This window comes from Drosophila sechellia, chromosome 2L, assembly GCF_004382195.2.
Source record: "Drosophila sechellia strain sech25 chromosome 2L, ASM438219v1, whole genome shotgun sequence".
In the NCBI taxonomy this organism is placed as follows: Eukaryota; Metazoa; Arthropoda; class Insecta; order Diptera; family Drosophilidae; genus Drosophila; species Drosophila sechellia.
This window is the reverse complement of record NC_045949.1, coordinates 11,749,981-11,772,631: the sequence shown is the minus strand read 5'-3', so window position 1 is coordinate 11,772,631 and position 22,651 is coordinate 11,749,981. Positions and strand designations below refer to the sequence as shown.

The following is a 22,651-nucleotide window of genomic DNA, read 5'->3' as shown; positions in this document are numbered from 1 at the left end:
TTTTTTTCGGGGGCAACAAAACCAGTTGGATGCCATAATTGCACTTCTTTTGGGCCATACAACATGATATTGCCGCCGAATTTCGCATGCGAGTCAACAGAGTAATCTAAGATACATTCATACATATGTGAAACCCAAACATTTTGACCTTAAACTTGGCTGTGCTACCTTGGAGTTTCTTTCAAGTGCCGTTCGCAAACAGGAAAGGCAATGTGGAAAAGAAATGGGGAAAGACGCTGTGCAGAAGGCGGCAAATTACAAAAACCGAGCACAACTCATTGATAAGATTAGGATTTCGGATGAGAATGCGGAATATTTGGGCAGAGGAGCGTGGGAATTTCCACGAGGTCAGCAAACAGGAAAGATTAACCAATTTAAATTAGCATTAAACATGTTATCCTAGTTGTTCGCTTCGCTACAGCTCATTTTTTACTTTAATCTGAAATTAAATGAGTTAACAAATAAACATTTCTCCTCCATACGCCATGAAAATACTCAGACGCTGAAAGTTTGTTTAGCAGACTCGTTCTAATCCAAATACAAGCCCATATTGACTTAATCAATATATTTGAGCATATTCGGCTCTCCGAGTTCCAAAAGTTAACTGCTGATAATGGCACGTCCTTTGATTACTTTAGCGTTCATTATCGGTCAAGTGTTTCCCACATGCGTCGCATGCCAAAACTTACATGGAAGTTGGTTGACTTCGGTTGAAAATGAGCATGTTTGATCAGCGGGGCAAATACAAACTCACGTTTTTGTGGACTTTAGCACATTGCTCGAATGCTTCCTTAACAATATTTGAATCTAATTCTAATTCTAATAGTAACAAATAAATAGTCCAAGATATGAGCACTGTCATCAAATCAAATTAAGGTTTTCTTAGTGTCATACATTTATTTGCGCAATTTACAAACTCTCGCTCTATAATAATAATTAATCATTTTAATGGTTTCTTGCATTATTTTCCTAATTTTCATAAAAACAATAAATCAGAACTAAAAAAACAAACGCTTTTTTGTTTTTGTTTCAATTTGATACATTTTTAATAATTTTGGTTTAACCCTTTTAAAATTTAAATTTTCGCGCCCAATGTTCTAAAACTGAACTGACCTAAAATACCATTCAGTCTTTATTTGCCATGTTTTTCACAACACTCAGACTGGTCACACTGGTTAACAGCTGATTCCTCAAGTTCGCGAAAAAAATAGCAGCATTCTTTGATAAGATAAGAGAAAATCCTCGAAACACCCAACAAATCGACGTGCTTAAGCCCAAAAAGTCCATGGCTGAATAAGATCGAACCTCGCCCAGTCGAAAAATGTGATCGAACCGCGGTGGCAGGCAGCAGCGGATTGAAATCGCAGGATTGCCAATTTGGAGCACCCCCCACATGAAAAATGGGCGACTGTGAACAGATTTGGCCAGAAATCGGAGTGGATCCGCAACATGTTTGTGAGGCAGGCGGCGATGGTAGATTCCAAGTGATCTGCGACAAGGCGTGGCTGCAATCGCTGGAGCGAAACAGGCGGCTAACTCACTTTCCCAGTTGGCCACTGCTGGATCGCAGGTCCTATCCCACTGGGCAGTTGGAGCATCCGTGGACGAGGATTTTGGTGCAGACCTATAGGAAGCAGCCGCAGTCAAAGGTGTACCCGTTGCCTAGGATCTCTGGGGATGCGCCTTCATCCGAATTGCCACTCTCCTACTCGCAGGCAGTATCCTTTGTGGCTCACAGCAACTTCAAGCAGCTTTGGGAGGAGGCTTACAGGAAGTACAATGGCGCCCATGTCAAGATGTGCAGATCAACTCCGTCAGCGCCCTCGACGAAGCCACCAAGTGGCCAAGGCCAGCTACAACCGCATGATGTGGTGCTCAAAGAGCTCATCCAGCGGGTTTATCAATGCCCCGTGCTGCACTGTCAGCTAGATCGTGACGGACTTAGTGAGTCGTCGAGTGCTACCTCTTTTTCCGCAGGCAGCTGTCATGCCAACGTCTTGCCCGCCCTGGTGGCCATAGAGTCCTCCATGCACATCAGCGTCTTCTTTTATCCTCCAGCTCTTGAATGCAGCCTGTACGATTGCATCACCTTCAGTCCGGCTTTGCTGGGAAAGAATTACAACAAGACACTGTTTGTGCTCTACCAGATCCTGCAGCTGGCGAAGCATCTCCAAGGACAGGGACTTTTTCTGGGCGATCTGCGTCTGCATGATATTGTGCTGCGGGAGAATCTCTGGCTGCAAGTGCTTCCCCGGCTGCAGTGTAATCTGCTGGACGATGATCCGGCTGGGGAGGACATGTCGCCCCTTACGCCGCTGGCCAGCGAGGATTTGGGAGAGGCTAGGGAGGCGCAGCAGCCACTACCCTCCAGCAGCACCATGTTCGACCTGCGATTCGCCTATGATCCCGCTCATTTCAACTTGCGCGAATATGCCGAGATGTGGTGCAATGGTCAGTTGTCCAACTTCGACTACCTTACTATCCTGAACAATGCGTGTGGCAGAAGTCTGACCAATGCCGCCTACCACCACATCATGCCCTGGGTCACTGACTTTAGTGGACGCGGAGGAGGCGCATGGCGGGATTTGACGAAAAGCAAGTATCGCCTGAACAAGGGCGATGTCCATCTGGATCTCATGTACGCCCATGCAAGCCAGCATGGCAGCGCAGACGGTGGTTATCAAGCAATCGGTGATCAGGCGCCGCACCACGTCTCCGACTTTCTTTCCGAGATCACCTACTTTGTATATATGGCGAGGAGAACGCCCCAGGCCATCCTCTGCGCCCATGTGCGTCCTATCTGGGTGCCCGCCGAGTATCCAGTGTCCATTCAGCGACTCCAGGAATGGACGCCAGACGAGTGCATACCCGAGTTCTACTCAGATCCCATGATATTCAAGAGCATTCACGAAGACCTGCCGGATCTCGAGCTGCCAGCTTGGGCCAGCTGTCCGGAGGATTTTATCTGCAAGCACCGCGAGGCCTTGGAGTCGCAGTACGTGAGCGAGCGACTGCATCACTGGATTGATCTCAACTTTGGGTGAATTTACTTTGAACCATACTTTATATAATCCTTACTAATTTTTCTATTCCATGTTAGATACAAACTGAGTGGCAAAGCGGCGGTTAAGTCGAAGAATGTCTGCCTAACCCTTGTGGATCAGCACCGGAATCTCAGCCAGCGCGGCATCGTCCAGCTCTTTGCAAGCGCACATCCTCCACGTCGATATGCGACGCCCTGGTTTAGTAGAACCGCACCCAGGCTAAGCCAACTGTACGCCAGTCCTGCGAAACGTCTAGCCAAAAGTACGGAAAACCTGCATGCTGAAAGTGCAACTGGATCGTCCCACCTATCTCTGCGTCTTGGTGATGACGGATCAAGCGGCTCTGTTCACAGCAGCTCTGCATCCGCATCAGCTTCCAATTTCTATGCAATCACAAATTTCATTGAACTGCCGGAGAATTATAACCCAGCTCTTTTGCTACACAATCTGGAGACTCTGGAGGCGTTCTACGCACGCACTTTCCCACAACAACGCGCGTCTGCCAACCCCGAGGAGAAGATGATCAGCAGTGACATGATGTTCGAGCAAAACTCAGCGGAACATTCGTTCACGAATCAACTGTTTGCCAGCGGTGATGAGATACCACCAAAGTCAAAGAATCTCTTAAGAGAAAAAAGGAATTGTCTACAGCATCTGTTGAATGCCAGGAAAGAGCGGGATCTCCACGTCTTGGGATGCCTCATTATTGAACTCTTCGCCATGCAGCGTTTGCGACCTCTTCTGATGGGAAACGGCTTGACTGCAACCTTTGATTCTCGACTCTCCGCCTGCCGGACGGTGGCTCAGCTGCATCGTCAGGAGCTGCCCAAGCCAGTGCGTCGAGTAGTGCGCTTGCTGCTTCAATTGGAGGAACCTGGAGAGGTGGATCAAGGCTTGCCACAGCCGCCAAATCCTGCCCAGCTGTTGGAGCCCATGTTCAGCAACTTGTTGCTTCCATTCCCCAGCCACTACATGGCTGTTTACGCTCTCGTCAGATCTCTACATGCTTTTGAGGCTAATGCAGTGTTACTGGAGCTGCACACTCACTTCAGCTGCAAAGGAGGCAGGGAATGCGACAGATACACGGAGATGGATCGTCAGAGAGTGCTTTTCGAACGTAAGATCGCCGAGTGTAAGGTGATGTCGTGTTGTGCCCATGTAAAGAGGCTTCTTGAGCCCATGGCCTTTGCCTATGAGCAATTTACTCCGGTGGAGTTGCTGCTGCCGCACATCATAGATCTTTTGAGAGATGAACGCACATCGATATTGACTGCCTGGAACCTGTTCGATCCCATTGCACAGGCATTGGGAGTGTCCCAAACCCAACAGCATCTGCTACAACCACTGCTGAAACTGTATGATGTGGAGAGCGTCAGTTCTCCGGACGACGGCGGATCCAATGGCTCCACTAACAGTGGTGGCCATCTCCGTTTCTCAGCCAGCAGTTCGTTCAAGTCCCGGAAATCGGTGAAGCTTTATCACCACAGTTTCCTGCTTCGTCTAATTGTGCGTTTCGGACTCCGCTGTTTTCTGCATCATTTCATAGCGCCACTCATTGAAGCTGTTGGTGGCTACAAGGAACCGGAGCAGGGCAATGGCTATCACTATCACAGTGGCGGAAGCAGAAGGACGAGTAAAAATCTCAACTTTGCCTCAGAGAATGAAGTTCATCAGGCAGTAGTGGCACCAGAAATAAAACCCGATATTGAGGAGCTGTTCACCTTCGAGGATGACCACGACAGGGCGTCCACGCAGGACAGCAAGTCGACTGACTCCTTTGACATGCGTCCCAGCACCAGTGCTGCTAGTGCGGAGGAAGCTCGAGAATCGGATGGATCCCCAGATAAACTGGTGATCAACGAACTTATCTATGGAGCAAGAATATCGCCAGATAAACTATCGTTAAAGGAGAGTCAAACACCACCCGCATTGGTTCCACCTCCCATAGGACCGCGATCGCCCACCATTGAGATTCCCATGGGTCCCACTGCCGGTGGCATTCGTCGGAGTTTTCAGCTGAGCGCCATTGACTGCGATATTGGTTCGCGGAAGAGTGTGGACAGCTTTGAGCTGATCAGCCAGGCGGTGGAGCAGCTACCTCCTCCAGCGGAGCAGTCGGAAGCAGAGGCATCGGACTCCCTGCAGGCATCGGTCATCTCTCGGTTGTCGGAAGCCAAGGCCGTGCAGAACAACCGCATCAGCGAGATGAGTGCCGAGAGTTTGGTGTGGCTGTCGCATCGGCTGGGTCCGGTGCTCACCTCCCGGTTCATCACCAGGAACCTTCTCAAGCTGCTCTCCCTGTGCTACGTGGGTCAGGAGAACCTGCTACCGGAGGTGGACGATGGTGGTTCCAGTTTTAATTCCAGTCCCGATGCAGCCAATCTCAATTACTTCAGCATTGCCAACGCGAGGGTCGTGGGCGACCGGAGTGCCGCTCGCGTCCTGGAGTGCCTCATGTCCATTGCGGGTGAGTTAAGCAATAGTTATCTTAATCACATTGCAAGATCATCACTTGTCTTTTTCCATTGTAGCTCTCTATGGGGAAAACTTTTTGCTGTTGCAATACTTTCCCCACATCAGCGAACTCATCAGTCTGTGCTCCAAACGAATAACTGGCAGCCTCGAGGGAGCCATAATCAGTTCGCTGCAATTGCTTAAATACATGGTTCCATGTCTAACCGATGCCAGTATCATGGAGCACCTACAGCACATAATGCTAGACGCAATCCTTCTGCCCATTTTGCGTCTTTTAAGCTCCACCAACCTTGTGATGCCGAGTGGTTATCTGGGACGTTCGCTGTTGGCTCGCAAGTTTCTGGATGCGATCTACGCTCTGAGCGTTCGCTTGGGCTCGGATATGACACGGGAGCATCTGTGTCAGCCGCTGCTCAATCCCTTTTTCCTGATTTTCAACAAGGCCTTTGGATTGCCAAATGACTTTGCCTGCGATCTCGCTAATCTCTCGCTCGTTGGTGGTGCATCGCAGCCGGAGCGTGCGCTGGAGGAGCTCAGGGATGTTTTCGGACCGGAGCTGGCGCACACCGCTTATTTGACATTCCTGCGCTTCCTGGGCGAGGCCAACATGAAGAGGACACTGAGCAATCTGGATTTTGTGCTGACCTTGTGCCACGAACACGAGCAACCCAATGGACAAAACAAAATTCAACTAGCGACCAGTGTGAGTTCTGGGCAAGATGTGGACTCTCTAGATGCGAGCTGCGAACTGGCCGCCAATAGCTTTGGCACTCAGATCGTGGGAAACCGCTTGCAAGTGGCCAGAAACAATGTGGAACTCATCGATATGGTGGCGTACAAACTGGATCAGATGCCAAAAACTCGTCATCTGAAAGGCAACTGGTTGGCCTACTGGCGCAATGAGACGACGCGCAATGAGAAGGACACTCAGACACTTAACCTCAAGCAAATTCGCCTGCAGTCGTTTGTAGGACACACCAACTCAGTGAGAGCTATATATGCCCTGGATAATGAGAACAGTTTCATTTCCGCCTCCAAGGACAAGACCGTGAAGCTGTGGTCACTTCGCAGCGAAGGAGATGGCCGCAAGACGAGCGCCTGTCAGTTTACATACACGGCGCACAAGAAGTCCATAAACTCGCTTGGCTTCCTGGAGTCCTTGCGATATGTGGTGTCATGCGATTCGGGCATTCATCTGTGGGATCCGTTCATAGGAAGACCGCTTGGCGTACTGGATGCTCCTCGTCATAGTGCTGTCACAGTGGTCAAATGTTTGCCCTCCCATTCACCGCTGGTGATTGCCGGCACAGCGGAGTCCACTGTCAAGATGGTGGATGCCCGGAGCTGTGAGTACGTGAACGAGTGGCGGGTGTGCAATGCTTCTCTGCCCAATGCCACTGTCAGATGCCTGGCTGTTGCTCCTTCCGGTAACTGGCTGGCAGCGGGACTGTCGTCAGGATGCATCGTCCAGCTGGACACGCGCACTGGCATGGTGATCAACTCGTGGCGACCAATGGAATGCGATCTGCTGCAGCTGGCCGCACCGAGCGACCAGTTCCTGGTGAGCTCCGCCTTGGATCATAGCCTGGCCGTTTGGCATGCCCTGGATGGTATCATGCACTACCAGCTCAAGTGAGTCGTAGACAAAGTCGTATCAATCATGGGAAGTTACTAATATTATTATTACTATTATAGACCTCCACCGGAACCCGCCCATTTCCTGCAGAGTGTTGGCCCATCTCTGGTCTATGCAACCACTGGCAACCGCGTGGGCGTCTATGCGGATGTGACCCACTCCCACGCCTTCAGCACCATCACCAAACTTCGCTCGGAGACATTCCGCGGTGTGCTCACCTCGCTGGCCGTGTTGCCACTGAATCGAGCCTTCCTCGCGGGAAACGAGAGCGGAAATATAGCCCTGCTTTGCTAGAATTTTTTGTACCATACTATGATATTATAGTCTAGTTTATTTTATATTCAACGGCACCAAATATTATTTTAATGCAACTAACGAGGGTTGGACATCGCCAAGAAACCTAACCCGCCTAACCCAATGAATTTGTGTATTGAGGTAGCGTTTGCATTGCTATTATTATTTATTATAATTACGATCGCACAGGCAATGGTACATTTATAGCATATAGAAATTAGTTCGCATAATCAAAGCTATAATTATGTCGTGTAAAAGCATTCCAGGTCCACAATTTATATGTATTTATATGTATGTCCATACAATAGAAGACAAAATTGTATTTAAAAGTAACTAATTAAGCTGGAAAGAGGTAAAATATTTATATAGCGATACAGGAAAACAATAAAAATGTAAAAGACAAATATTATCTCTTTATAGGGAATATGGCATTCCCAAGCTTAAGTAATAGTCAACGGATGCATGTATTTTGAATTGTCAATATGATTCAGTGCATCATGAGTAGCATACAGTCGATAACGACCGTCCATCGCAGTCGTAACCCTGAAACCAGTTTGAATGATTTGCTCGTTCAATTATCGCTGTGTGCCTCTTCGCTTGATTTCCTTGCCTTCGCATCGCCTTGAGCTGGGCCAATGAACCTGCTGGGAGCAGCAGCAAACGCAGCAGCACAGCAGCAACATCCCAGCAACAACGGACCTTGCATCCGACGGGTTGGGATCTCCAGGGTCTGGACGGAATGGAGGGGGGCAAGCGGGAGTATCAGGGAGATCGTCCGTTCGAAGGCGTTGCATTTATTTTTGGGCGATGGCGATGGTGATGCGGAGATGGGGACGTCGTTGTCGTCGTCGTTTCTTTATGGCAACTTTTTTGCATTGGCATTCTGTTGTGCTGCTGCTGCTGTTGTCGCTGCACTTTTTCGAAGTCTGGAGTCAGGGCGGCGACTTGTGCGTGAGGCAATGATTCTGGGCGCTTGTTACAATGAGGATTTACAGAGGACAATAGTGCGTCTAACTCCAGCAGCTCCACTGCCACCCACTTTCGGCCAGTGGGAGTGGAACACTCAGGTGGCCAGGTGGCTCCGTCTTACAAAGCTGGACGAGATTGGGCTCTCTTTTAGTCGAGCGATGTAACCTTGAATTTAAGGAGTCGCATCGACGGAGTGCGTAATCTGGAGAGGGGTTAATGAGCCCACCTCCCCACCAATGCTCCTCCTTCATTTCGATGGAGCCAACTTTTAGTTGGGCAGTCGGGATTGGTTCGCCACATGTTGCCCAGCAGGTCTTTCGCACTGCAAGACTCTGCTGAATGCACTTTGAGTGGCGAAGCTAGTAAGAAATTGTTTTCAGTGTGCGAATACCTACAGTCCTTGTTGATTTCGCACTCAGATTTTATCTTATACAGGTCTCTAGATACATATGTACATATAGATACACTTAATGGCGGATTTTCTTTTTTTATTATAGAAACAATTAAGAAAAAATATTTAATTATTTAAATAGATATTTAACATAAAAAATGGTATCATATTTAAAGCTGTTTGCTTCTCCATTTTTTTATAATAAAAAACATTTATTAATCCGTAAAAACCTAAAAAAAAGATGCATTTAACTATTTATTTTGCTTATTTCAGATATTGACATCTAAATAAAAAATATCAATTTAAACTAAAGTTTCTAACTATTGGTTTATTATTATACTGCATATGTTCAAAAATTGCAAACATGCATTTATCCTCATTGGTATATACCCCGTTGTTAATGATATTTTATTTATTTATATTGGTCATTGTAAGGTCTCAAAAAATTTATCACAATTCTGAGCACTTGTCAAATATCAAAGTCAATTGTCTTGTCCTCAAGGTTAAACAACAAACTTTTCAATGCTTTCAGATCTGCATTTGCAGCCAGCTGGTCCGCCCCCACTCAAGGTCGCGATGCGCGGAACCAAAAAACACTGGGAGCAGAAAGCCAGCCATCCATCCACCCTGCTTATAAGCCATACACATAACCCATAAGCCACCAGCCATAACGTCATAATCACGAGAAGAGTGAGAAACGGCGGAGGCAAAAAGTAACACAAAGCGACCACGCCACGAAAATATGTGGGGAATTCGAAATTTGTGAGAATCGCGCTGCATGAAATTTCACTCAGCTGCCAGAACAGGCAAGCAGCAAAAAACAGACGAGCTCGTTATGTTAGGAATGCCATTGGCCCGTGGAACGCCCGACCAGGGCTGCCGTGCGGCCGTCAGTGCGACGACCACCTGTTGCGCCTCGATCCCGCGCGCTGGCCTGGCAACCCTGGCTCTCGACGCGATTCATGGCATGCCACCCCAAAAATTCCAACGATGCTGGAGCAGAGAGAGGAGAGAGGGTTTAAGGCGAGAAGCGTTGCCAGAGCTGACGCCGCTTCGTGGCGGGCTCAAACATTTTTTGGAACCACAAAATGTTACCAACATACAACCGAAAATTTTAACCAGGCACCCAGAAGGGGGCAGCTGGTGGTTGGCAGGCCGAAAAGTTCATCGCTCAGACGGCGGCGCATAAAATGACTACAAAATGTTACCATACATTCGAAAAAACGCCTGGGAGGGCAGGAAATGCAAGTGGGAAATGGGTGTGTGCGGTTTATAAATTCACCAGACAGTTTATGCCATCAATTTTATAACTCACACCCCCAACTGGGGGCGTCGAGTCAATAAATTCTCGTCGGCCGCATACGTATTTTATAGTCGCACATTGCAGATCTGACATAATAACTAAGAGGCGCGCAGAATGCGTAGAAGGTGGCTTCTCGGCTGTTAGCGCCGCCCGTTTCCAAGAGGGTCTGGACTCTGTAATTACGATTATATTGTACATGTATATAGGCGAACTCTTTTCTCGCTCTTCGGGGCGTTGCTGGAATTCTATAAAATCGAATTTTTAACGTTCAAATGTTAACAGAGCCGCAGGATAGGATGGCCAGTGGGTGCCAGCCGACAGGCCTGCCATCATCATCTGCTATCAATTTCCGACATGTTAATGCTGTAAGCCTGCTGCTAGTTAACAGGCGCCCACCCCATGAATTGGCATTATTAGGATTGCCAAAATCATAGAAAGACGATTAATGTCGCGCGACGGAGATGGCAGATGCTCGGTTCTCAGTTGTTGTCCAAGTGCTACGGGAGCAAGCGGGATGGCAAACTGGTATTGTTACTGCCCTGTGGAAAATCGGACGGGAATGCATTTCCAGACGAAATTTAAAACTTTTTTGTTGGAATGAAAAGTTGTCTCTGTATTTTTATTGAATTATTATTTACTCTGATAAATTCCGAAGTTCACAAATGATATTTAATTATTTAACTTGCATAAACACTCATAAATTGTTAATGCACTTATATTACATCAATGTATTAAACCGGATTACCGTTGGGTCAGAACGGTTCTAAGCAGCAGATTTGCAACTGGGTCTCAAGTTGCTCGCCCAACGAGTGTGGGAGCGAGACGACCGTATAGCGCCGCGCATTCGGTGGGCAATTTAAACTCGTGTATGAATTTCAGTGCGAGAAACGCAGCGGCCATAATGGCCGGACGACCGCCTGTGCGACGATGAGCGCCTGTTCGCAAACGATTAAATTCAGTTTAATCATCCACTAAACAGCTACGATACCGTTTCGTTCGTTATTATTATTATTACATGCAACAAGTCCCCGGGCACACAATAAGAGGAATGTCGAAAACGAAAACGACACACCGCACCACCGCGCACAGCGGAAAGAAAAAGTTGTGCCGCTGAAGAGGCAAGCGAATTGAATCGACAAATTGGATTATCCGGAGAATTGAATCGAGTGGGCCACACCAAACCATTTACCACATAGCATTTAGCATTCAGATGCTGATGAGTGCATTGGCACACATCACATCTGTGCATCTCTCTAATCCCTACGCTCGTCTCGCTCGCACCTGCGTGCGCGGCTTCTAACGGCGTTTCTATTGAGTTTCCATTGGAAATCTAATCGCTCGCTAGCCGGGCGGCATGCTGCTAAATCTGCTGGATACCTAGTAAAAATGTTTGTTGTTTCTTAAAGAGCAAGAAGAAGCCCCACTTTGCGCCACTCGCTCGCACATCCGACTGGTCTATATGCCATATGTGTATCTGTGGCTATATATATCTATGTGCACACACGCATCAACTTCCCATCCCCTTGGAGTACGAGTATGAGCAACTGCAACATTGTTGCCATGCTCCTCGCTCCGGAGGTATCCGGACTCAATCTGCCCACCATTCACCACCACAACCGCACCCACACCCACTAGGCCAGCCAGCCAATCACGCTTTCAACGAGCGCGTCCAAATGTTGTAAACCGTCGCTAGCGGCTCTGTTCGCCTGGTATCGTGTGGAACATTCGCTGAATTGAAACGCCGCTTTTCGTATTCGGATTGGTTGGATGTGCGCAAGCAACAAAGAAGCACAACTTCTTCAACCTCGCCGGTGGTTGGACTGTCTGCCCGGACTGCCACCACCTATTGAAATCGCCGTTGCCGTCGCCTTTGCCGAGTTTGCCGCCGCTTTCATTTTACGGTTCCCCGTTTCAGTTTCTGTTTCCGAGTGTGCGCTCTACACGAGGCGGCAGTCGAGCGAAAGTGTTTCGATTAACTTTTTGTGTTTTAGGATAGGATGGGATGGGATGCTTCTAAAGCATGCGATTGAATGCAATCTTCAATGCGATTGATTAATTTTTGAATGCCAACTTTTTTTGGTTTGTATTTTTTGGAACTCTTTCAGTTCATTGCACGACCTACAACTAATTAGCTTAATACGTATGTTTTTTAGCAAGACTTCACTTCGTTAATCTGTCAGTTGTACCATTAGTTTTGCACGCTGAGTGCCAAAGTATCGCCACTGACACTGGCCACACTCTCCTGGCCGCCGGAAGTTCCGGATGTGGCATGCTTCTCGCGTATGCCCAGCCATGGCAGACGGCGCTCCAGCTCCAGGCGATACTTGGGATGACTGGTGGCATAGACCCAGGGATCCAGACAGGACACCGACTTGCAGGCCAGGCACGGAAGCATCGAGACGATGGGCGTGATTAGCTGCTGCTCCCCGAAGCATCCGATGAGTGCCACCACGGAGTAGGGTGTCCATGCCAGGATGAAGAGCATGTATATTATGAGGGCTGCCTTGGCGATCCGTAGCTCCACACTCATGTTATCCGCATTGGCATTGGCCGACAGTGACTTTACGTTCATTTTCTTGGCCTGCTCCGCCAGCATCTTCTCGTGCACGCGGACGTGGGTGAAGAGCTTGTAGTAGGACACCAGGATCATGGTCATCGGTATCACGTAGGACCACACGAAGATCGTGCGCACGAATAGTCGGTTTTCGTCCGTGTTGGTCAGGTAATCGAAGGAGCAGGTGGTCAGGAAGCCCTCTGGAAGGAATGTTTAGTAATTGAAGAGTCTTCATGAGTTACCATTCTTACCCGGCTGGTAACGTCCCCAGATCTGGAACAATGGCAGCACGGAGAACGGAGTGGCCCACAACCAGGTGAAGAGTATCAGCAGTACAATCTGTCCGTAGCTCAAGCGTCCGTCTATTGGATTAGATATTGTCTTGTACCGATCGAATGCTATAAAGGCATTCGTTATGGAGGCTCCCATCCCGGAGATGCCTCCGTTCAAAGCGTATATATCGCAGCCCAGATCTCCGCCCACTATATAGCCAACTGTGGCGTTGATGAGATAATGCGGCATATTGGTGCACATGAACAGATCGAAAATGGCCAGGTTGAGTATCAATAGGTTAGAAGGAGTACGCAGGGATTTGGAGCTGAAATAAAATGGATTTTTGCTGGATTAATGTGTGGATTAATTGGTTTTCCACTCACGTGGAGAATATCCAGATGACCAGTCCATTTCCGAAGATACTCGACAGCATGAGGACGACATAGGCAATGTAGAAACCGGCGTGATAGTAGATGGGGGCCTCTCGGAATCCCCGCCAGTGGGCGTGCACCATGTGCTGGTACTCCGCCGGATATCCGTGTCCCATGGGAAAGATGCTGCCATCTCCGGAGCTATCGTTCACATAGGCCTGTGGCCCACTTGGGCCGTTGAGGTGCATACTGCTTGATCCGCTCCTAAATCTAGTTTCCCTTGTAGGCCGACATTCTGGCCTCTGACTTGAGTCACCTATGGCCTGGAGCAAGTGCCGTCAAAATGCTTTTATAGCCCGCCAAAGAATCTAATTAAGACGGATTAAGAGGTGACCATTTGACCTTGGGGTGCGTGTGCATTCCAGGAAGGATAATCCCAACGTCTTAGCCGCAGCTTAAGGCATTTCTGAGGCGGTCAGGTTACGAAAGTCAGCGTGAAGTAAAGTTTAGATTCAAACATTACGTAGAATCTACCTAGGAAATAATCATACGCTTTTATTTATATATAATTTACCGATTTTTACATGCTTACATTTTATGCACATAAATTGTTTACTAAGTTGATTGTTAACTAGGTACGTACGGCCCTCTAATTTACATACACATACACATTATGTATTAGGAATATAAACATTGTTTGTAGCTCTAACGACACTAGAGATCAAGATATTTAATTAAATAGTTTAGCTTGTTGTTTTAATTACCATAACTAATATTTATTTATGGATTTATAATCTTATTTTATATATTTTTAAAACTAATTGGTACAAGAATGCCTTTCAATGCCAATGAAGCCTGCTCGAATGCATACATTTCTCCCAGTCAGACTCATTCAACTCAACATTCACATGCGACTGCACGATTTGAATTGCCCGCTTTGGCGGTACGACCGCCGTAGGCGGAATCAAGTCAAATTCAAAATGTAACGTCTCTTTCTGGCGCTTGCAGCGACAAATGCGAGTGCGAGCGAACACTTGCACGACATTTTCCGACATCGCGGACCAGGGGCCCAGAATTGACCAGCCAGCTGCATTGGGCATTCGCCTCGAGCAGCGACATTCGCATTAATCTCAATTTCCGCGGGTTTTGGCCCGACATCGACCTGTTTCTTTCAGACGCAAAAATGCGCACCGGCGCCCAGCAAGCAGAGACGGGCGTCAGACAGGGACGGCACTACGGTGCTGCATTGCAGTTACCGAGCATAGGGCTGTCTCGTTCTGGCGGACGAAAAGAGAGTGAGCTGGTGCATGCATTCTGCGCGCCTGGTTGGTTCGGCGCTGTCATTTCACAATGACCCACCTTCACGACTGACAGCGACGGCAAAAAACGCGTCGCGACACGTCGCTTCGCCTCGCGCGATTTGTGCGCCCGTTTGCTGTTCTTGCGGCTTGGGGCTGCGACCACCGCCTCTGAATGAATGTTTGTTTGAACAGCGCAGCGCACCAGCACCAGCACCACCGGCACGGCAACGTCGGCCGTGTTTTATTATATCAACAACAAAAAACAAAAACAGCAACATTTTCATTAGGCGGCCAGAAAATATCGTACACATGACGACAAGAACACAGCAACAACACAACATCACATCGACGCCAGAAACAACATGGCAACTCGAAAATCCACGGCTAAGCACTACTGGCAACAAAAACAAGGAGCAATAGCAACAACAAAGGGCCACAGTTGATTCGCTCCGCCTTTGTTGCGAGGCGGATATCGTGTTCATTGTACGGTACCCCTCAAGCGTCGCGAACAGTTCGCGAGTAGTCGGTTCTCTGACACCCTTTTCTTGTAAGCATTCTTATGAGTTATGATTAAAAATTTCCCATTAAAATATTCATATGAAAATATTATTGATAATAATGATTGAGTTTGATAATTCGTGGTTATGTTTAAAGCATTTAATGAATTTGTTGTTGTTATTAGTTTAGTATACAAATAAGATGCAATATTTAATGAAATTCGTTTTCATATATAAAACTACTCTGTAGTCATTTAATGAGAATCCTTTAACATTTTATCAAGTAAAATTCTAATTTATATCATTCAGTTATCCCTCCCATTCCCTCATACCGTTAAAACCAATATGCCGGCAAGTGCAGGGCACTGCGGGAGCGAGACCCCTGCTGACACATAGCCGCCATCCCGCTCTGGCACATTCTCATTCTCGTTCTCACTGGCCTCGCCCGCTAACATTAACCTTCGGCTGGTGGAGCACTCGCCTTGACCGTAATTTCGGGGCCGTTCCCATTGCCAAGTGAAGGACGCACCTTGAAACTCAAGGATTTTGCGAGTTTTGCGAAATTTCGCAAACTTTTCGGCAATCAGTAGGTCAAAGCTAAATTTTGGCAAACTTTTGCTGTCGAACAGGGGAGTGTGGGGGAGACACATAAATATATTTGGGGTTTTTGCTCGACATAAGCAGCTCATATATGTAATCTCCAAGTGGCATTGAGATGCGCCGCCAAAACAAGTTCCGAGTTTTTTTTTCTGTATGGTTTGGGTGAGGGGGAATGGGGGGCTCAAATATATTCACTCGATGCGTGGCGGGTTAAATGAACTCTCGCCGGATTTTCCTTGACGTCGCTTTTTCGGTTGGCCCGGCCACCAGCTAAACACTTTTGGGCGCCTCATAGCACAGGTTTCGATTTGAGCTTTTTTGGAAGCTAAGGTTAAGGTTACTCGCTAATTGCCCCACAGTCAACGGCAACCCACCCACCCAAATGGGTGTGGCCCGCTGTGACGCGGTCGGTGGTTGTACGGTTGTAGTACGGTGGTGCAATGGTGCGATGGTGAGGTTCGGTGGTTCCCGGCCGGTTCGATGGTTGATTGGTAAATTGGCAAGTGTCAACGCCTCGCTTGTCCGTCCCGGCATTCGATAGTGCGGTCAGTCAGGCCCCAAAATCCAGTTTGGTTAACAGGCGCGCACGATCGCGCAACAAGTGGATGGGCGGCAGCGGCGCAAATCACATTCACGCCAAGTTCCCCAAGTTCCCCCATTTGTGCTTGGCCAGGGCGTGGTCTGTCAGTCGACTGGCCAGTGGCTCTCCACTGGGGAATGGGCTGCTGATGAGGCCGTGCTGGTAGTGGGGGGGGGATACTTCAGGGGTATGGGGGCTGCGCCAAGTCGTTAACTCAACTTGGCACTCATCCAAAAAGGCCGGGCATGCAGCATTTTAGAACGCCGCCAGTTCCAGGGTCAGTTGAACGTTAACTGGCCCTTTCATTTGGAGCGTATTTGGTTCAAGGCTGTTCTCATGGTCCCCCAGCCATGAGCTCCACCAAGTTAAAGGTGCTTAATCTGTAGAAAAGTTTAATTAAAGGCAAGTGTTTATGCTTAATATGTTTAATATTAATATGCGAGTGTGAATTTAGTACTAAAGCAGTTAAGTAGAGCTAACTTACTCTTAGTCTGAATTAAACATCCATAACGAATTTGAAACGAAAAGCAATACTTTGTACCCCAGACAAAACTACTCAGATAAAATGTACACATTTAATTTGTGGAGCACTTAATTTGCGCCTGTTAAGCAGCTCCCGATTGGAGCAGTAGGGTTGCTGGCGATGGAAAAAGCCAAGGCAAACATCAATAGCTGACCATACGCTCGCTGGTCAACGGGGCTCCACTGGCCATTTGGGGGCCATCGCCGGCAGAATTGCCAGCGGAATCTTGGAGCAGAGCCAACAAACTGGTTTCTCAACGTCGAAACGAATGCTGCTTCTTCTTTTATTTTGCCTTGGGGTTCGCACACACACACACACGTGAGACAAATAGTTGGGTTCGCTTTTTTTTCCCCCCCGTTTTTTGTTCAATTGTGGGGTATACGCTCTTTTTGTGGCTTGTGGCTGCTGCTTGCCTGTTATGATTCATGTGGGAAAACGTTGAACGCCCACAATAATGGACGCTTTTAGTCGCCGCTTCTTTGGCACGGCTGTTAGTTAATCGGCGGTGTTAGGCGATAGTTTTTTTTGGCGCATAAACGGCAAGCTGTGATTTTTGCTGCGGGCCGAGTAGAAATTTGTACAATAAGCAAAATGACGGGCACAAAACAAAATGTCCGGCCGGAGTGGGCGCCCGCAACTTCCGCCGCGGGCGCCATCATGCAGTTCTCTATTCCCGCACCAACGGCCATCGCCATCTTATCGCGTATGTGCCATACCATACCATTCAATACCATACGCCATACCATGCCATGCCATACCATGTACCCCATAGTGGCATAGTCGTAGAACACCAGCCGTAGCGTTTGGGGGCAATTTTCCGTTTTCTGTTGGCCTGTGATGTGAGCAAACAAAATGACTGCTCAAAATTGAGCAAAATGTTCAAGCGTTTGCAGGGGCGCGAGTGTTTGCATTAGAAACTGCGGTGTTCAAACAAACAATATTTACCTATTTTTTTCCCGCCTTTCTTGCTTTTGTTTTTGTTTTTCTTCTCCAATTGCTGGGCATGTTGCACAGTGGTAACCAGAGCGAGATGGCAAGAGGGGCGCGCAGGGCTCGCATTTGTGGGCGTGTATAGAGGCAATGGGTTTTCATGACTTTTTCGCCCTGGGTTTTTACATATATGTATGGAACCCCTCACCGGCAAGGTGGCGCCCTCTGTTAGCCGCTCGGCGAACCAGTCAATTTGTTTTGATTGCCCTTCGTTTGAAACAGGAAAGTGTAAACGTGCACTTTGGAGCGAAAGAGAGCGATGAATTTGTTTGCACGGCTTAAAGAGTTTAGATTATCACTAGCTTTTGCCTTAAACTGCCGCAATTTGTCAGCTTTGGCAATTTCATTGCCGGCACACACACACACACGCACACACCGGCGACCAGTCACATTGAAAACCCCTGCCATTGCGACACTAGCGTCGTCTCGCTCGCACTCTGCCGAATGCCGTTTTGCTCGCATTTGACGGCATTTCGTTGGCCTGAGCCTTCTGGGCGCCTGCTGAAAAAGAGGGAATTCACTTTTGGCGGGGTTCTCGTTTTTCCAATTTTGTCCAATCGGCCTTTGTGGGCGCTGCTCTGGGTGAATTGCCGCTCCGCCCGTCGAACGGAACGAGTCCCGTACTGCGCCGGCGATTGCTGATAAGCCAGGCAGGCGGGCGGACATGCTGGCTATTGCTGCTGTTGATAAGGCGTCGGCTTTTTTAGGGGAGTAGTTAGTAATTTGCGTTAAATGGGCAGCACCAGCACCAGCAGAAGCAGCAGCAAATTAATTCGCAGGGTAGGCGTGGTTGCGGGCCTCCGCCCACATGAAACAAATTGTGTGCAGCAGCACGTGCCGTGTTGTGCCGTCCGGCCCAGCGGCCTTTTGCTTTCGGAACAAAGTTCCAATTCCGATTGCGAACGAGCTGCGAATTTCGACAACGGCGACAAGCGATTCGCTCCGGCTGCCCATTGATGGAGAGCTGGGGAACGGAATCGCATGGCATCGGTCCACAGACAACACCACACACACGCGACTTGGCAGGTGGGGACGTGCACCGGTCCGTGGTGGTGGCGGACTTTTTCAGACACGTTCGGTTTTCGGTTCGGTTTCCACCAGGCGACCAGCAAGTTTAGCTGCCTTGCTGGCTCATCGCGCTAACCGGCCGTCGTTCACTGGGAAACATCAGCTGCCGCCTACAGTGGGCTGCTTTAAGCGAAATGTAGTTAAAAATTAAATTCGTACAATGGGCTCGGCCGTGGTAAATGGTTCTTATCAAAAAATTTGATATTTCCACCTTGCCACCAATGATACTAAAAACATTTTTGAAGAAATATAATTTTTTTTAATTTTATTAATTGGAATTAAACATGTTTACTGCTACCTATGATGTGGCAGCTTGACCAGGTTTTACATAAAATTTAAATATAAATTGTAATATTACCTTAATTTAATTATTTGTTTTAATTTGTACTAATATAAGAAAAGGTAATTCAGTTTTTAAGTAAGTTAATAGAATTTAAAATCATAGTTTTCAAAGAACAATAACGTTTTGAGACTGATGAAGTTAACTTAAGTGAAATAACTTTGGGCATAAAAACGACTTAAATGCTAAGCATGCCTAATTGTTGTAGTATTGTTGACTTTAATTTGCAATCTGTTAATAGAGGTAAGGTTTATGAACTTTGTACCCGTTGACTTTGAATGGGGAGACCAACGTACAACCAACAAAAATGAAGTTCATCTTTTATTATACTCGTTGGAAAAATTGTTTAGATATGGATAGCAAAAAAAATTCTGAGACAAAACTGTTTCGAGAAATAAAAGCAAATTAAATTTTATATCAGGAAATTTTATTTGAATGATTCATTTACAAATTATTGAATGAACATTCTTCTTATTTAAAAAACGTATTGTATGATACGGTATTTAATGTTCGTATCATTTTTAGCCCTTTTTTGGTATTTTTTGCGTGGTTGCCGTGCGGTCATACTGACCCAATCAGGTGAAAGCGACTACGGAATTATCGCGCTACAGGGCGATAAGACTGACGACTGATTAGTTAACCAGCGGCGATCGTCGAGGTGAAAGTTCACACATCTCCGCTCCAAAATGTCAGCAAAGGCAGTGTCCAAGTCCAGCAAACCAGGCGCCTCCAAGGAGCCGTCGGCGGTCACTAAATTGTACCTGTTTGCGTACAACGCCGGTCAGGTGGTCGGATGGAGCTACATACTGTGGCAGCTGGTCAACTACTACATATTGCAGGGTCCGGAGTTCCGTGCGCAGGTGACGTTGTGGGAGTATACTCGGCTGGCCGTGATCATCTTCCAGAATGCCGCATTCGTGGAGATCCTTAATGCTTCTTTTGGCTTGGTCAAGTCGAACCCTGTGGTCACTGGCTTCCAGGTGTTCAGCCGCATGATGGTGGTCGTCGGCGTGGTGATGGCCACGCCCACTGGCAAGGTTTCACCCGGCCTGCCCATTGCCCTGCTGGCCTGGGCCATCACTGAAATCATCCGGTATGGATACTACGCCCTGAACATCGTCAAGGTTGTGCCCCATTTTGTGGTGTTCCTGCGCTACACCACCTTTATTGTCCTGTATCCCATCGGCGTGACCGGGGAGCTGCTGTGCTTCTGGTGGGCCCAGAGCTATGCCCGTGAGAACAGCGTGTGGAGTGTGGTGATGCCCAACAAGTGGAACGCCACCTTCTCATACTTCGGATTCCTGTGGATCGTCATGCTCGGCTACATCCCCATCTTCCCGCAGTTGTACCTGCACATGTTCGCCCAGCGCCGTAAGATCCTGGGCGGTGGAGCCAGCGGCTCACCCCAAAAGAAGGCCAACTGAACCTTGACCAGCGGCGAATGCAAATTATTGCATCATTTGCATATCTTTGGCCGTCGCACTTTGGAGCCGTTTTCGCTTTTTGGGGTCTCTCTTGCCTCACCTCTTACACAAGCACATTCGTTCGGACTAAGCTTAGTTATAAGTGGTTTTGTGTACAAATAAACCTAGATACTCTTCCAACAAATTTATTTTCACTTCGCTTTCAAAGTGGTGTGGTGTAACAGTAACGGCTTAAATATTAGTACATTAATGCTGCGACCATTGGATGGTCTTTAGGTCGATGCCCTCTTGGACCATCTCCCACAGCGGCGACATCTCGCGCAGTCGCTCCACATGCTTGATGCACTTGTCGGCGGTGTAGTCCACTTCCTCGACGGTGGTGAAGCGCCCGATGCCAAAGCGTATGGAACTGTGGGCAAGATCCTCGTCGGTGCCGATGGCACGCAGAACGTAGGAGGGCTCCAGCGAGGCGGAGGTGCAGGCAGAGCCACTGCTCAGGGCCACATCCTTAAGGGCCATCAGAAGGGACTCGCCCTCGACATAGGCAAACGACAAATTTAGGCACCCATTGTATGTGGCTTTGGCATCACCATTCCTGATGACATGCGGCAAGGCACTTGAAATCCTGTCCAGCAGGCGATTGGATAGAAAGTCCACCCAGTTCTTGTCGTAGTCCATCTCACGCAGAGAGAGTTCCGCAGCAGCTCCCAATCCCACGGCGAGCGGGGCTGGAACCGTTCCGCTCCTTAGGCCACGCTCCTGGCCTCCCCCACTTTGGATGGGCTCCAGGCGAACCCTCGGCCTTCGTCGGACATACAGGGCGCCTACACCCTTTGGGCCGTAGATTTTGTGGCCCGATATGGACATCAGGTCGATGTTCATGGCGTTAACGTCCAGCGGGATCTTTCCCACCGCCTGAGCGGCATCCGTGTGAAAGAATACTCGGCGAGACCGGCACAGTTTGCCAATCTCATCGACGGGTTGCCGTACGCCGATTTCGTTATTCACCGTCATAATGGACACCAGCGAGGTCTCCGTTGTGATGGTTTCCTCCAGTTGCTGAAGGTCGATGAGTCCGTTGGCCAGCACTGGCAGGTAGGTGACTTTAAATCCCTCGTTCTCCAAAGCACGACAAGAGTCCAGCACGCACTTGTGCTCCGTCTGGGTGGTGATCACGTGCCGCTTCTTAGTGCCGTAGAAACGGGCAACACCCTTTACTGCGATATTATTCGACTCGGTAGCGCCGGATGTGAAGATGATCTCCTTGGGATCGGCGCTAATCAGGGTGGCCACCTGCTCGCGGGCCTTTTCTACAGCGGACTCTGTTTCCCAACCGTAGGCATGAGTACGGGAGTGGGGATTTCCGTAGAAATTGGTCAGATAGGGAAGCATGGCGTCCAATACACGTGGGTCCATTGGAGTGGTGGCCTGGGCATCCAGGTAAAGTGGTCTACCCTCGGTCTGTTCGTTCTTTATGTTGAATCGCACCTGTCTCTCCCGGAATTCTACGAACGAATACGATTTTGGTAAACGGTAACTGTGCATCTTGGAGGATCCGCTTACCTTTGGATGTGGCGGCTGGTTTAGCCGCTGTGGCCTCGTGCCTAACCACATTGGCCAATGAATTCGTCGCCCGGGAGCGGAGGACCTGCGCCTGGATGCGTCCCAGCACTTTTTGCATTCTGATGGAATCCTAGAAATTCTGGTGTTAAAATTCGTTATCACGGATTTCACAATCAGTGGGACCGTACTCGGCGGCACGAGATATACCAAAGGACTCCGGAATTCACTTTAAAATTATTTGATTCGATTATGCAGAAGCAAGTTTATGAATTGCTTCGAACATAAGAAAAATTAGTACCATCAGTGCAAGAAACCAATATTCTTCAGATATATTTGCACTTAATGTATAATTTACAGAAAACAATATTTAAAAACATATGTTTTAATTTTAAATATATTAGCTTACAAAATTATGTTAATCATATAGCCAACTTAAGTGACGAATTCACGAACTT

General features: G+C 48.1%; 4 protein-coding genes across 4 annotated transcripts; 2 read left to right on the top strand and 2 right to left on the bottom strand.

The window, feature by feature from the left end:
- The first annotated feature begins 1,179 nt into the window (after positions 1-1,179).
- LOC6617694 (WD repeat-containing protein 81) lies at positions 1,180-7,853 on the top strand. The gene is made up of 4 exons (XM_002041970.2): positions 1,180-3,040; positions 3,101-5,511; positions 5,576-7,151; positions 7,215-7,853. The coding sequence occupies exons 1-4, from the start codon at positions 1,401-1,403 to the stop codon at positions 7,447-7,449; spliced, it is 5,862 nt and encodes a 1,953-aa protein (XP_002042006.1). The 5' UTR covers positions 1,180-1,400; the 3' UTR covers positions 7,450-7,853.
- Positions 7,854-12,164: 4,311 nt separating this feature from the next.
- On the bottom strand, positions 12,165-13,780 carry LOC116800303 (opsin Rh5). The gene is made up of 3 exons (XM_032714329.1): positions 13,323-13,780; positions 12,918-13,264; positions 12,165-12,866 (listed from the first exon to the last, which is right to left on the bottom strand). The coding sequence occupies exons 1-3, from the start codon at positions 13,556-13,558 to the stop codon at positions 12,301-12,303; spliced, it is 1,149 nt and encodes a 382-aa protein (XP_032570220.1). The 5' UTR covers positions 13,559-13,780; the 3' UTR covers positions 12,165-12,300.
- Positions 13,781-19,785: 6,005 nt separating this feature from the next.
- Positions 19,786-20,817, top strand: LOC6617692 (very-long-chain (3R)-3-hydroxyacyl-CoA dehydratase hpo-8). The gene has a single exon (XM_002041968.2). It carries the CDS (start codon positions 19,896-19,898, stop codon positions 20,631-20,633), a length of 738 nt encoding a protein of 245 aa, XP_002042004.1. The 5' UTR covers positions 19,786-19,895; the 3' UTR covers positions 20,634-20,817.
- Positions 20,803-22,391, bottom strand: LOC6617691 (cysteine desulfurase, mitochondrial). Its single transcript, XM_002041967.2, has 2 exons — positions 22,197-22,391; positions 20,803-22,138 (listed from the first exon to the last, which is right to left on the bottom strand). The coding sequence occupies exons 1-2, from the start codon at positions 22,312-22,314 to the stop codon at positions 20,880-20,882; spliced, it is 1,377 nt and encodes a 458-aa protein (XP_002042003.1). The 5' UTR covers positions 22,315-22,391; the 3' UTR covers positions 20,803-20,879.
- Positions 22,392-22,651: the final 260 nt, after the last annotated feature.